Below are 14,405 nucleotides of genomic sequence, written 5' to 3' on the forward strand. Positions count from 1 at the left end.
AGCCGCTCCTCATCAGGCTTGTTCTCCAGAGCCCTCCCCATCCTTGTGGCTCTTCTCTGAACACGCTCCAGAATCTCAACATCCTTCTTCTAGTGAGGGGCCCAGAACTGAACACAGCACTCGAGGTGCAGCCTCACCAGTGCCGAGTACAGGGGGATGATAATGATCTCAAAGTGAGTAACAAAACACCAATCCTTTTTGCTACAGCTGCTTTCATTCTAAAATATCAGCAACCTGGTCTCCTGAATGACAAAGAAGTGGCTTGAAAGCCATTAAGAGCAGATGAGCTATACTGGTGCTAACAGAACCATCTTCCACCATTCTGCTTAGCCTAGAATAAGGACAAGATTCCCCTTCGGAGCAGCAGCTTTGATAAATTGCAGTTCCACAAAATCTAAGGTCACGTTTATACTTTTAAAGGGCTTTTCTGTGCCAGAAGTAGAATTCACCTATGCTTTAACACAGTGCCCATCGTTCTGGGAGACCAATTTGTCTACCCTACGTTCTTCTGAAAGTCATCTCAATTGCTGACAAACGTCACACAGAAACAACATTAAACTGGTGGAAGGTTTAGGACAGAATTGAATGCAATTTCATATTAAGTTGTCCCCATGTTGGTTTACCTTTCACTTTAAAATTCCTGCCTGGTATGTAAGTCACAACATGTGATAGTTACAGATGTGAAGCTCCTGAAATTTTTTCTTTAAGGAAGCTATGAATATGAGTCCCATTAAAAAGTACACTGTTTGCCTTCTTAGGTTTCCATTGGCATTTTTAACACAACTGGTATAACAGAATAATCGGGCCACATGCCCCAGCCTCAGCAAGTGCACAGTCAGGAAAGGATGGAAAGCATGAGCTACTGATGCTTATGAATATTATTATAACCACTATAAGACCTGTGCATGAAGTCAGGAAAGTGAGCTCCCCATAAATAAAATAAATAAATAAATAAATAAATAAATAAAGCTATCTGTCCTCTAAAAAAGGGAAGTGACTGGGAGATCATTACCAATTGCGAGTTCTCGTCCCTGTAATTCGCAGCAATATCTTGGTTTTCCATAGCTCCTCCTAACAGCCCCGTTGCGTACGTCCGGAGCGGCTGATCAGCCTCCCGTGCCCACTTAAAGAGATTTTCAACTATGCCTTCCTAGAATAAAGAAAAGAAGAAAGCAATTCCAAGTTGTATTGCATTTTTAACTTCTCTAGTGACTTCTCACCAACCACAAGAACAATTTTCAAAATAGTCAGAAATCCATCATGTTTGGAGAAGAGAGAAATGCATGTGAGCACATCAATCCGTACATATGAAAATCTTCATTATAAATATGGTTAATATTTTTATAGTAACAAAACCAGCAGTGTTTGAACTCAGCCTGCCACACAACATTCCTCACCAGGGCCGGATCAGTGTTAATTAAAAGCAGTCAATTAATAGACAACTGTTTAGAATGTAAGATTCATTTGTCTTCCTCTAAATCACTGTTGGATTTTGAAACATCAAACAGCACCACATCATTATTGACAGGGATCTCACACATAATTTGAATCGTAGGTACAACACAATGAAAGATCTGCTGAAAGTAATAATGAACAGACACACATTTCAATGAGAACTCTGAGCTTACAGATTTTTTAAAGAGCTGCCTGTTAATGCAATTTTCTTTAAATGTGTATTTAAATGCTCTTATGTCATTAAAAAATATAAAAATGGATAAGATGTGAAATACCTTGGCCACTTAGAGGGCCACTCTTCAAAAGGATTTGTAGGCTATCCTATACCCTCCTACACAGAGGAGCCCAAAGTGCCACATATAACTCTATATATGCTCAAGTCAAAAGAAAATAATTCCTTTAGGCAAAACTTAACTTAAAAAATTAATGTAAATTTACAGAGAGATATAGTCCCTGAAAAAAAAAATAGAAGGCCATATCCTCCATAAACGGGGAACTATTGTTTGGCTTTTAATTTTATTTGATCAAAGTTAACAGACTTAGCCTTTGGACAGATCACAAAGATCTCAAATGAAATTAAATCCTTCACAAAGAGAGTACATTCTTCTTTCCTTTTATCATGCTATAGAGTTCATATCCATATTTCCAATAGTAAAAAAACTAATTTGGACCTTTTAGATAAAGAACTACCCGATTTCCAATTTTTTATTTTTATTTTCAGAAAAATATTACATTAATTTTTACAGATGGGGAAACCGTAGCTCAGCAGTGAAATCAACTTTCTCCTCACTTTCAGCCCTCTGTGCATTCCTTCAGAAAACCACACTTGTCAACATACAGAAGTCTGATTCAGCTGTCCATCACAGCTCCAGATAATCCCCACAGAGCATGTGGATTTCAGACTGCTTGGTTAAAGTACGACCTGCTTATCACTTAGCTCTACTAATGCTATCACTCTGCTGTAACTGGGGATTACAGGGCAAGACTCCTACAGTAAAGACTTCCCATTCTATACACAGCCAGCTCTATTCACAGGCCTATAAAATAACAATTTGAAGTCTAACATTTCCCAAACCATTACATTAACATTCCTCTGTTTGAATCATTCCCGTTACAGCATACAAGCTATGAAATACCCAAGACTTGATCAGCTGAACAAGCCAACCTCAAAAAGCCCCAAACCATTAATAAGATTGAACAGATTGTCTCCCAGAGACAGGATTTCAATATGGCTTTTTACTGGTTTCTCCTGTGGGAAGAACGGTTGGAGTACATAATACACCAAGCTTAAAAACCAAGCCTTGAGGACAGGCAATACCTTCTCCTGAAAGACAACAGCTGTTTCCAGTCCTGGCATGATGTCCAGAAGAAGGCGGCAGGCAGCAGTGTTTAATGGAGGTTCTCTGCTTGTCATCACGTAAGCATTCACAAGCTAGAAAAGATCAGAAAAAGCACTGGTTTGAAATTCAACTCTGACCAAAACCAGTGCAGTGAAAGCCTTGCAACTCCCACAGCAGCAGAACAACACAGTAAGAAGTGTCAGTACGTAAGCCCTGGATCTAAAGATAACGAGCCTTTAACCTGCTCTCTCCAGTGCCTCAGAAGCTGAAATGACTTCTCAGAGAAGAATTCCCTCTGATCTGCTGTTCACTAAGCATCTTGGACTGATTCATAAAGACAACTCCATCCCCCACAAAAAAAAACCAGTTCAATAATACTGTAAGCATGAAAAGGTAACAACTGAAAAAAAATTAACACAAAACTGCACATTTCAATGACATCTATGTTTGCTTTTCGCTTGCAGTTTAAGACAGAAAGCTACACGCAAGCAATCTGTCAAAATCCTTACAGCATTGTGTACTGATACCCGTGCTTGCAGGGAGGTGAGGGTAACAAAAGTTCTAGCTATTAAACTCATGTTAGAGCACAGTTATTGCAAGAGGAAAGCCAGATTCTTGCCTCCTAATTCTCTGCCAGAGTCTGCTGGAGCTGATCTACTCCTCTGCTCTTACAGCCAGTCCAGCATTTCCAAGTATTCAGAGACATGGCATTGGAATTAGGGGTATTAATTGCCACTACAGAAATTAATTATGCTTTCAAACTTTAATGAAAGGAGATACATTTTCTTTAAAGAGACTGGTAAACCTTGGGAGGAATGAATTCAATTGTTACTACACATATTCCAGCACTTCTGAACAGCTCCCTGCTCCTTCAGTCACTTTAACTGTGGCAAATGAGTTGCACTTAAACCCGTTTTAAAAACCACTGCTACGGAACAGATATTCCCAACACCAGTAAAAGAATATTGCACAAGCACAAGTACTGAGGTCAACCAGCAGAGAGCAAACAAAAACCATCAGAAGGTGTCAGAAGCTGACAGATACGGTTCTCAGAGCAAACCTACCGCATTCATGAAGTCATCGTTCTTGAAAAGTATCCTCAGCAAGTGACCAAGCATGCACTCTGGGTCTGCTCGACCTGCGGGAGAAACAGGAAGAGTCTCGTCCACCTACATCGAGATGTCAAGATAAATACTGAACTGCTGCCTTCAAACTGGCTGTGGAACACCCCAGTCTTTCTCAGAAGGAAAATTACAGGGTAAGTTACATGAATTATTAACCAACCTCACATTTTCTTTTAGTAGGCATTACTTCTGCCTATTAGTCAAAGCACAACACGTTTTAGTGGTCCAACAGTATCGAGCTGTCATTTCTGTAGACAGTGAAGATGCTGACTACAGGCAAACTGTTTCAGTAACCTGGAAATCAGTCATCTCAAAAAAAACCCCATCTAATGATAACTAGATAGAAAGCATCAGTTGGTATATGTAACTATTCTAAAGCACTGCACTTATTCAACTGCAAATTCAAGATAATCTGAGATAGACAGTGTTTTCTGTCTGTCTAAGACCTACTACTTCATATTAACTACAACTTGTTAACATGATCATACCCTTAGGTCATAAATCAGCTCTGAAACACTCCTCCAAAACTCTACCCAGGGCCTCAAAATCTTGCAGCAAACATCAAAACCGCCAGAGATCAGCACTACAGAGCACAGTTACCCAGTGCAAAGGCAGTATCAGACCTTGATCAGCAGTGGGTGTATTCAGGCTAAAAACTGCTTACTCCTGGATAAGAATTACGAGGTATCTGTTGTGACAGAGTTGGTGCTGCCAAAACCACTCAGGACCTCTTACCCGGGTGTCGGTCATCGAAGGGGTCTGGATCCCCTTTGCGGTACTCTTCAGTCTCTTTCTCAATCAGCTCGGACATCCTGCAGAAGGAAAGACAGCAAATGAGCAGAACTCACACTCAAGTCTTCTCCTAGCGCACAGCTCCTCACAACAGCAAATCTGACAAAGTACTATAAAACAGCTCATCATTTGATCAGCATTCAGTGCCACCAGAGCATTTCATAACAAAGGGGTGAGAGAAGAGACCTGCCTCTAGGATCTCACCCCACAACTGTGCTCCAAGACACGCTGAGCCCATATCAACCTCCCAGCGACGCACCAGAATGATGCTCTGGAGCAGCCAACACCTTTTATTTACTCGTGTTACAGTCCTGGTGCTGTTCTATGACACATGGTGTAGTGAACCAGAGTAAAGAGAGGGCTTAGGAAGTGAAATAAACAACAGTATTTTAAAAGTTAGCAAATTAAATCTTATTTCCTCAGTATAAAATCTCACTCCCTCCCCCCGGCTGAGGGCTAGAGGGAGGTGCAGAATCTGTGCACAACCCAGCATTTTAAAGCAAGGTCTTAATACCTCAGAGTGGTTATCTAGGCAGAGTTGATTACAGGGGAGGGAAAACTGCTGGAAGGCTGCAGTAATCCCTGGAAAAATATTTGTCTTTTGCAGGGGATTTCTCTTACAGAATGCCACTGACTTCTACTCCACTCCTGTTACCTTCCAGAAAATACCCTGTGTTCCCAGGAAAAATCAGAGGCACAAACGTACTTAGTCCTGCCTCTGTGAACTATGCTGACTCGCCAGTATCAGAGAGGACGATGTTATGAAGCCTGCCCAGACCGTAGGAACAGCAAACGAGCTTATCAGGAACTAGCAGAGAACTTTCCTGCTTGTCTCTGATCCCACAATTACCTTTCAGCAAACTGTTTATCCTGTGGGGTTCTAATATTTACTTTCAGTAAGCCTGAATGTGAAGAGATGCAAACTGTGTTCCTTGCTAACAGGTGGCACAGCTTGAGCTCTCATGAATTTCTGGCAAAAGCAAGTTATTTAAATTCTCCACTGCCAGCTCCTCATTTTTTTCCATGAGAACTAATAGCTTGAGAGGTGTCTGCTGACAGACAAACGGAACAAATTGAGAAGCTGTACCCTACACTTGTCAGGTCTTTTTAGGTGACAATCAGCATTTTGATTACGTGCCAGAAAGGACAGCCAAGAAGCATAGAAAGAGAGCATAACATTCTCATCAGTCCATCCTGTTTAGGTAGGCAGCCAAACAGCACGCCAGCTGAAGCTGCCGAGTGGTTTTGGGGACAACATCATTATCACAGCCTAGATGAGCCCAGAGAGCAGCCCTGTGCAAAGGGACCTGGGGGTCCTGGTGGATGAGGAGCTCAACATGAGGAACAGTGCTGCAGTGTAGAGAAACCAACAGGATGCTGGGACGCATTAAAACAAAGCATCGCCAGCAGAGATAAAGAAGTCATCACCCCTCTCTATTCGGCACTGGTCAGACCACACTTTGAGTGCTGTGTCCAATTGTGGTCCCCGCTATACAAAAAACATGTGGACAGGTTGGAAGGGGTCCAGAAAAGGATTGTGAGGATGATCAGAGGACTGGAAGAGCTGTTGTATGAAGAAAGGCTGAGAAAACTGGGCCTGTTCAGCCTTGGGAAGAGAAGGCTCAGGGGGGACCTTATCACCATGGACCAGTACATAATGGGTGGCACCAGGAAGATGGAGAGTCCCATGGAGAAGACAAGGGGTCATGGACACAAGTTGCTTCAGGGGAGACTCCCATTGAACTCCAGAGAAATTTGTTTCCCATGAGATCAATCAGACACTGAATTGATGAGGTGAATTCCCCTACTCTGGTCAGGTTTAAGAGTCAGCTTGACAGAGGCTGACTCACCTCATTTGAACTCTACTTTTACCTCGAGAGGTTGGACTGGATGATCCTTGTGGTCCCTTTCAACCTGGTACTCTATGGTTCTATGAAACAGGCACATGAATCACCAATTACAAGGGGTTTTGAGACAACTGGTCACAACTGTTTGACCAAAATTAAAAAGCACTGCCTCTTTAAATTGACCTTGAAAAAGCCAAAAAAAAAAACCAAAACCAACCAACCAAGCTTGCTTACAATATCTTTCTTTTACTAACACACACAAGAGTGGTTTGTGAAGTGACTGGGATCAGTCTATCTAGATCAACAGCTTTGTCAGTTCTCACTTGAAGCAACAGGAGAGTCACGTAACTAACAGAGCTCATTCCTGCCTCCTAACATAGGCACGTGGTACACAGGGCTTTAACAAAATCCGATTCACAAACGCATAGAACTTTTGTTCAGGTTCTGAAATTTCCTTCGTTCACTTCGCATTACATTGGTTCTCCAGCCACTTCAGTTTTACACAGGGGTAGGGGTTCTTCCCCTGCTCTGCCCCCCACTCCCAACTAAGTTTTTTCCTCTTTACAACTGTCTTTGTGATCATCTTTGGAAAGTTAGATCCTGCTTTTCACTTGCCACAAACAGCTGACCTTGGGGTGGAGAAGAAAGGGGCAGTGGCATAAAAGACTGCGTTAACTTTGTAAGACTCCCAGTGATCCAGATGGCATAATACAAAGCCGTCCTAATACTGCTCTGTGCCAGCATTTGGTATTAATGACCAACCTGAGCCTTTAAAACGGATTGCAGTAGCATAAGATGCTCTAGGATCCCATACCACGACACACTTGGTTTGTGGAGATGAAGTAAAACGTTGAGCTGCTGATTTATTCCTTCTGTGAACGAGACTCTTGGGATGCACTGAAGGATCTGACACCCAGGATTTGCCAGAATAACACGACTTGCACCCAGACTAAGAACTAATGCTCTTACAGGATCATTTCAATTCACAGTATTTTTGAGAACCATACATATTTGATACCTGTTGTTTGCTGACACACTTTGCAAGCGATTTCTTCAATTCACACCTTCTGAGACTCCAGAGTTTGTAAATCCACAAGACCAGCTATATTTGGACATGACGATTCAGCTGCTGCTGTTCCTGTCCCGTTACTGCCGAAACACTCACTACTGCACTCTCACGTATGCTGCCTCCACACTGCATTTAACGGGTCCCCATCCACACAGGGAAGTTTTCTTCCCTTTAGCTCAGGGGGCGGAAGGAAGTAGAAGAACGTCACTCACCAACAAGCGTGACCACAGCTTCCTCAGCCTTAAGTCTGTAACAATGTGCACGGGCACTACTCTGCCTCAGGACATGAGCCAACTGATGCTCCAGCTGCTGAGGATTCCTAGCATCTCTTCCAGCAAATTCTTTTAAACCCAGGCTGTATCTAAAACCCTCTACTCCAGTCAGCCATGAGGTTTCCAGTGATACCTGAAGCACCATAAATTCAACTTCTGTCAGAGCCAGTAGATCCCCTTGCTATACACCTTAAATAAATCCGTATTATCTCCACTAAAGCCAAAACATCCAAGCTTTCACCATCCATAATCGCTCTGCCTGCTGTGCAGAATCAAATGAGAGTTATCAGATTTGTATGGGCATAAATAATGCAGGGAACTCAAGCAGCTGAGGGAGGGCAAGAAGTGCCAGACCGCTATAAACACAAGAAAAGACATATTTAATCCAAATTTCTTGGAATATAGTCAATTTCTGCTGTCTATGCCTGCAAGAAAAAGCCTGGATATAGCACATGTTTCCCTCAAGACGCAAATCAGACAATACACAAAGATACACCAAAACATGTCTTACGACTCTCAACAGACCTACCCATTTTCAAGTGTTTAGGACTGCCTTTTTGCTGTTCATCTCCCTCTTCCATGCTGCTATTTCTAAAACATAGCGAGAACAGCAAAGAAGTTGTGCCCAGCAGGTAAGGGACGGCACAGATCTGCAAAAAGAAGCTCCACCAGATGCTTGTTATTTGCATCCAGGGCCAGCTCAAAATCTGTGCACTGACTTCTCTGACCCAACAGCACACAGCAGAAACAGAAACCTGATTGCTCTTTATGTACAAGTGCACTAAGTCCTTCTGCGTATACCAGGCAGGCCAGCAGAGGTGCAAGGAGGAATTGGGTGGAATTTCTGTGAAGCTCCTGTTATAGCAAGAGCATTATCAGTTTACCCAAGAGAGGCCTGGCTTGGGAAACCACAAATGCAATTGACAACTCAAATGTTTCTCCTGTAATAGAAGATGTCTTATAATTACTGGTGTTACTAGTACCTACACCTCTCCTAAAAATAATTTATAGGTCCAGGGAATATTGTCCTCACACAAACAATACAATGCCAGCCACTCAACATTCAGTTGAAAAAACTTTATCAAGCTTTAAAATTTTGCTTTAAACATACCCCATGAGCTTCAGTACAAACCTTCTCAATATAAACCCCTTGATTCACTCACAGAGTCACTCTCATCCCTTCATTTAATCTGACCATTGTTACTACAACCACAAACCCACACCACCATTCTGATGGAACATTCTCATAGCTTTGCTTGTGATCACTGCTTTACAAGCTCCAGGTGAAGACAGACAGAGTTGGGGCTGTTCAGCCTGGAGCAGAGAAGGCTCTGTCTGGGGAGACTTTATAGTGACCTTCCAGTACCTGAAGGAGGCCTATAAGAAAGCTGGAGACTTTTTACAAGGGCATGTGGAGAGAGGACAAGGGGCAATGGCTTTAAACTGGAAGAGGGTAGATTCAGATTAGACATTAGGAAGAAATTCATCACTATGAGGGTGGTGAGCACTGGTCCAGGTTGCCCAGAGAAGCTGTGGGTGCCCCCTCCCTGGCAGTGCCCAAGGCCAGGTTGGACGGGGTTTGAGCAGCCTGGGCTGGGGGAGGTGTCCCTGCCCATGGGGGTTGGACTGGGGGAGCTTTAAGTCCCTTCCAACCTAAATCATCCTGTGATTCTATGATGATGTAACGATTCCCTTAAATTAATGTTTTAGCAGCTGTGAGACCTTTGCAATATTATTTTCTTATTAAAAAATGGTGTTTATTTCAATACCACACTCATAGTTCAATTTCCAGACCAAAGAAAAGGAATTACTGACAGGTAATTTGGTATGTAAAAATCTCAAGGAAAAACATGGTAATAGCTGCTGTTAAATAACTTCAGATATTCATATTTAGGAATTTATTTAATAGATCTTACCTGGTGAGAATAGGGACCATGTCTTGCCCGCTGCCATGCTCTTTCTCCCATTGCTCAAGCAAAGCAGTGAGCTCAGCCTTGGAGTCCACATGCCCAGATCCTGAAGTCATGGCTTAGCCTAAGACAGAGGTAACAAGCAAAAAATGATAAAGAAATGCCACAGAGTTTTGCCGCATTCATCGAAATAATCTAAATCAAAGATTACAACTGATTTGGAAGAAACGAGTAAATGCTCAGCAAAAAGGAGAGAGAAAGAATAAGTGACAGAACACTGCTGAACTTCACTTTCAAAGTTGGAAGTTTCTTTTCGATCCTTTGCCTGAAGAATAAAGAACATGCCCACACTTTCAACACAAGTCTTAACTGGTGTATGACAGCCCTGACCACAATGGGAAGTATGCACACCTAACCACGAGTGCGTTCAGTACTGAACCTTTTGAAAACTCTACCTCAACTCCGTGACCAGACCTGAGTTAGTCTTTTGCTGTTGCTCAGCAATTTCCTCAAGAAACAACAAAGCGAGGGCAGCAAGATCATGATCAGTGCCATTATTGCAGTTTAACACTCTCCAGACAGCAGAGAAAGTGCCAAGAACCGTGTCAGCTTCACACTGCCAGCAGCAGAAGGCAGCAGCACCAAGCAGCTGCAGACAGGGGAAGGAGCACCAAGAGAGCAGCAGTGCAGCAGGTCACCGCATCGCTACCTGTTGAAGGCTCCCATGAACAGCCAGCAGCTCTAAGAAGAAGGAAGAATGATGACGGGAGGGAGCACTGGAGTAATTAGTTTAGGTCTATTAGCCTTTACTTGCAAGACAGCAGCTAAGAGAAGATTTCTCTTTCCATCCTCAAAAGTGAGATCTCCCTACAGTACTGAGTGACTTGTTAAGGGACCATTTAATGAAGGGAGCTATCACGCTAGATTCTGTTTAGGCCTTTAAACTTCCACACGTCAATTTTTGTCAGTCTGATAACAATCTACTAGAAATATCAACAGACCAAACTAGAAAACAGTCTGTCTCAAAACACTGCCATGCTCTTAAGTTTCCAATCTGACTGTGACTGCTGTGAAGAGTTGTGACTTCTTGAGGAAGGAACACCCAATCCTAATTTATGAATTGACTTCGTGGTGCAGATAATGGGGGAGAGATCAAAGCAAAACAAATTCCTTCATGTCCAAACATTTCCAGCATTTCGACAGCCACAACATGGCCAATATCCATCTGCCATGAGATTAAGTCTCTATTCGTCATAATCGACCCAGAGAAAGAAGTTTCCAAAACAACATTAAACACAGATACATTAAAGCCAGTGACATACACACCAACTCCTGAAATCCATATTCAGGAACCAAATGACAGACTATAAAGGGAACCATAAGTCCACATGGATGCATTCATAGCCCAAGTTCACTCTGAAAACACTGCCACATTTAACGGAGTGCTCATTCAGGAACCAAATGACAGACTATAAGGGGAACCATAGGTGCACATAGATGGATTCATAGCTCAAGTTCATTCTGAAAACACTGCCACATTTAACGGAGTGCTGGATACCTCCAATTTGCTTAAAACCTTTTCTCATTCAATGAATGGATGAGCAACCCTACAGCTCTGCCTTCTGCCTCACAGGTGCTTCTGAATTTAATGTGCTGGGACTGGTTAGTTAAATGGGAGACAAGAAGTGAAAATCACCCAGTGAAGATGAAACTGCCAGAAACTGCACAACATCACCCAAAGACTATAGAAAAATAAACCTGCAACTACAAGACAGCCAGTCTGAAGAACACCCTTTTGATAAGTACTATATGAAATGAGCATATGCTAACAAAAAAAACGACCTAAGCATAAAGAAGTATGGTGTTTTCTAAATGACAAGTAATTATGATTTTATCTTGAGCATTCATTATTCATTCATCACAGAACTAGACAGGGAAATGTGATGCAAATGCATAAACTGCTTAGGAAAAAGCACGATTTAAATGCAGGCATGAAAATGTAATGAGATAGTACACATACACACACCAAAACACCTTTGAAAAGGAAAACTACTGCAAGCACATAAAGCTCCATTCTCTTCTTCATTAACTGAACAACACTTGCCAGCAGCACTTCTGAGCTTTTAAACATCACAGATAAACGTTCAGACAAACCTGCTCTGAGCCTCAGAATGCAAGTGCTGTAACGGTATCTGCATTCAACCATTTCAAACATCTCCACTTTCATTCTGTATCCATGGGATACAGAAAAGAGCACCTTGTGACCTTGTGATCCCCTAATAACCCTTCACTATTCCGGTGAGAAAATACGACAGGTCCAGCAATGCCTGCAACAGGTCCACAAAGTTCCAGGCAGGAAGAGCACAGAAACTGCTTGCATTGCCCTCTGGGACATCCACTCCCATGCCAAAACCAGGTGAAAATGGAAAAATCCCAGGTGTCCCTCAAATCTGGAGCATTACCTCACTTAAAGCACATTGTGGGTCTAACTAAGCGGTGCTGACACACAACTGTTCTCCTGAAATAAAGTTAAAACATGGAAACGTCACCCTTTCTATAGATACACAGCAATGACAGTAGATGTCTCTCCAAGGCATCTCATCTATTCCAAAGCTCATTCCTCCCAACCTATTCGAATAAATTTGACTGTTCTAGATGCCACCGCAAAGAGCAGCGACAACAACAAAACTTACCTCCAAACCATCCAATTCCAAAGTTCTTATATTAATGCACGCCAGCAGTAAAATACATATGGATGGAATATTATGGCAGGCGAATGACTTTCTAAATACAAGAACCAAAGCAATTCCTACTGTGCTCACTTTGTTCAAGAATTGCATCTTAAATAAAAGCAAAGAACTCTGCAGAGAGGGCAAGATCATAAATGGTATGAATGAAAGTGTAACTGCTAGAAATACACCCCGGCTGTTGGGAGAAAAGCCTGTGAGAGCAACTTGGACTGTCACTATTTCCCTCGGACAAATTCAATCTTAAATTGCTCTCCAGGAACCACCTGAGCAGGGAGCAGTTATCTCATTGTGGATTAAAATCCATGGGGGGGGTTACATTTTTTTAACTAAGACTTGAAAATCATGGTCTACTACAGATTCCAATTACAATATCTAATATCTAAGGAATGGAATATTTTTCCCCAAACACCAATACTGTCAAAAGATCGTATTTAAAACCAATAGAGCTGATATTAACAAAGCATACAGCACTTACTCAAAGGAGTTGATCGTGAAAACAAATATCTACACAGCAGTACGTGCAGCACAGCTTTAATATTAAACACTCCTTAGTATTCCAGCATCAGATCAAAGGTTTTGTGAGCATTTTAATCTTCTCAAACCCAAAGAAGTATTCAGACACTGATACCCAGAAGTACTCACGTTTTTGAAATGCCAGACACCTTAGTGCTAAAGCCACCTTAGTCAGACACCTCCGAACAACGACAAAACACAAGTTCCACTGACCTCTAACTGCAAACTTTGATAAGTGCACTGCGTGGTTCAAGCAGCTCAGCTTCACCCTTTCGTTCCTCAACACATTTGAGCGTCTCACCGACTGCAACACCGCTGCAGGTCACTCACTTATTGATTTTGAGTTGTGTCCATGAAAAGCATTACAAGGTCGCACTTCTGACTTCAACACGTACGCATTTTAGAGTACGAAATCTCCTAGGTGAAGATAAATCTACTTGTAAAATTAGAAAACCAACAGTTCGGTTCTTTGGGAAACAAGTGCAAAATCCATACCTCCAAAATTTAAAGGGAAAATTGTCATAACTACACTTTGACCCAGCTTAAATAGTCAAGTCCCAAGTTGTTCCTCAACAGAATTATAAGTATGGCTCAGGACTTCATACAGGTGAGCAGTCTAATGCAATAACATAACCCCATAAGGGAAAATTAAGAACTAATGAGCTAGAATCTAGTTAAATACATAGCAAGCAGATCAGTACAGCTCTACGTTCTTCCATGTTTGTTTTATCATGAAGAATTCCTTACTTTAAAAATCTCTGCCTCATCACAATTATTCTTTAAATGGGTGAGACACCAGACAGCTGCTTTTCTAAACCTGTTGAGTCTGAAACAACCGTGCCAAAGCTAATGCTGAATGAACTGTCAACACTGAAATTCACTTCTGGAAACCAGCAGGCTACAGCCTAACAAAATCCTCCCAATCTACAGAGAATAAAATCACGTTTTGGTATAACACATAAGTGAAGCTCTGAGGGAAGTCGGTGTTCACTTTAACCCCTAACAGAGCTCCATTTTGGCTGTCACTACAGAACATATTCCTAACATTCCTTTAAACAGCTATTTTAAAATTCCTCATTTTTTGCAGTCAGAATATTTTTAAGGCCAGGGAAAACCACAAGGTTATTTAGTTTCCTGGAATCTCTGCTTTCACAAAACAAACCTGGAACCGTGCGCTAATCTGCCAGGACAAGCACACAAAACAGGAACAAACTTCTGTTGTCTAGAAAGGAAGGTGAAAAAAAAAAACCCACCCAGGCTCCATTTCAACATCAATTCCTCTTTACAGAGCTTTACACCACACCTTCCCAAGGAGCGCCGAGCGGCCACCGGG

The 14,405-nt window shown here is 42.1% G+C and overlaps 1 protein-coding gene across 1 annotated transcript in view; it reads right to left on the reverse strand.

The window, feature by feature from the left end:
* The window catches only part of VPRBP (Vpr (HIV-1) binding protein), a 44,138-nt gene extending 34,203 nt beyond the window's left edge, over positions 1-9,935 (reverse strand). Inside the window, exons 1-5 of the mRNA XM_010185094.1 lie at positions 9,816-9,935; positions 4,655-4,731; positions 3,860-3,933; positions 2,774-2,887; positions 1,013-1,150 (exon numbers count right to left, since the gene is read on the reverse strand). Coding sequence (XP_010183396.1) covers positions 1,013-1,150; positions 2,774-2,887; positions 3,860-3,933; positions 4,655-4,731; positions 9,816-9,925 — 513 coding nt within the window. The 5' untranslated portion in view covers positions 9,926-9,935. The remainder of the gene's footprint in view (positions 1-1,012; positions 1,151-2,773; positions 2,888-3,859; positions 3,934-4,654; positions 4,732-9,815) is intronic.
* Positions 9,936-14,405: the final 4,470 nt, after the last annotated feature.

This window comes from Mesitornis unicolor, unplaced genomic scaffold, assembly GCF_000695765.1.
Source record: "Mesitornis unicolor isolate BGI_N332 unplaced genomic scaffold, ASM69576v1 scaffold13985, whole genome shotgun sequence".
Classification (NCBI taxonomy): Eukaryota; Metazoa; Chordata; class Aves; order Mesitornithiformes; family Mesitornithidae; genus Mesitornis; species Mesitornis unicolor.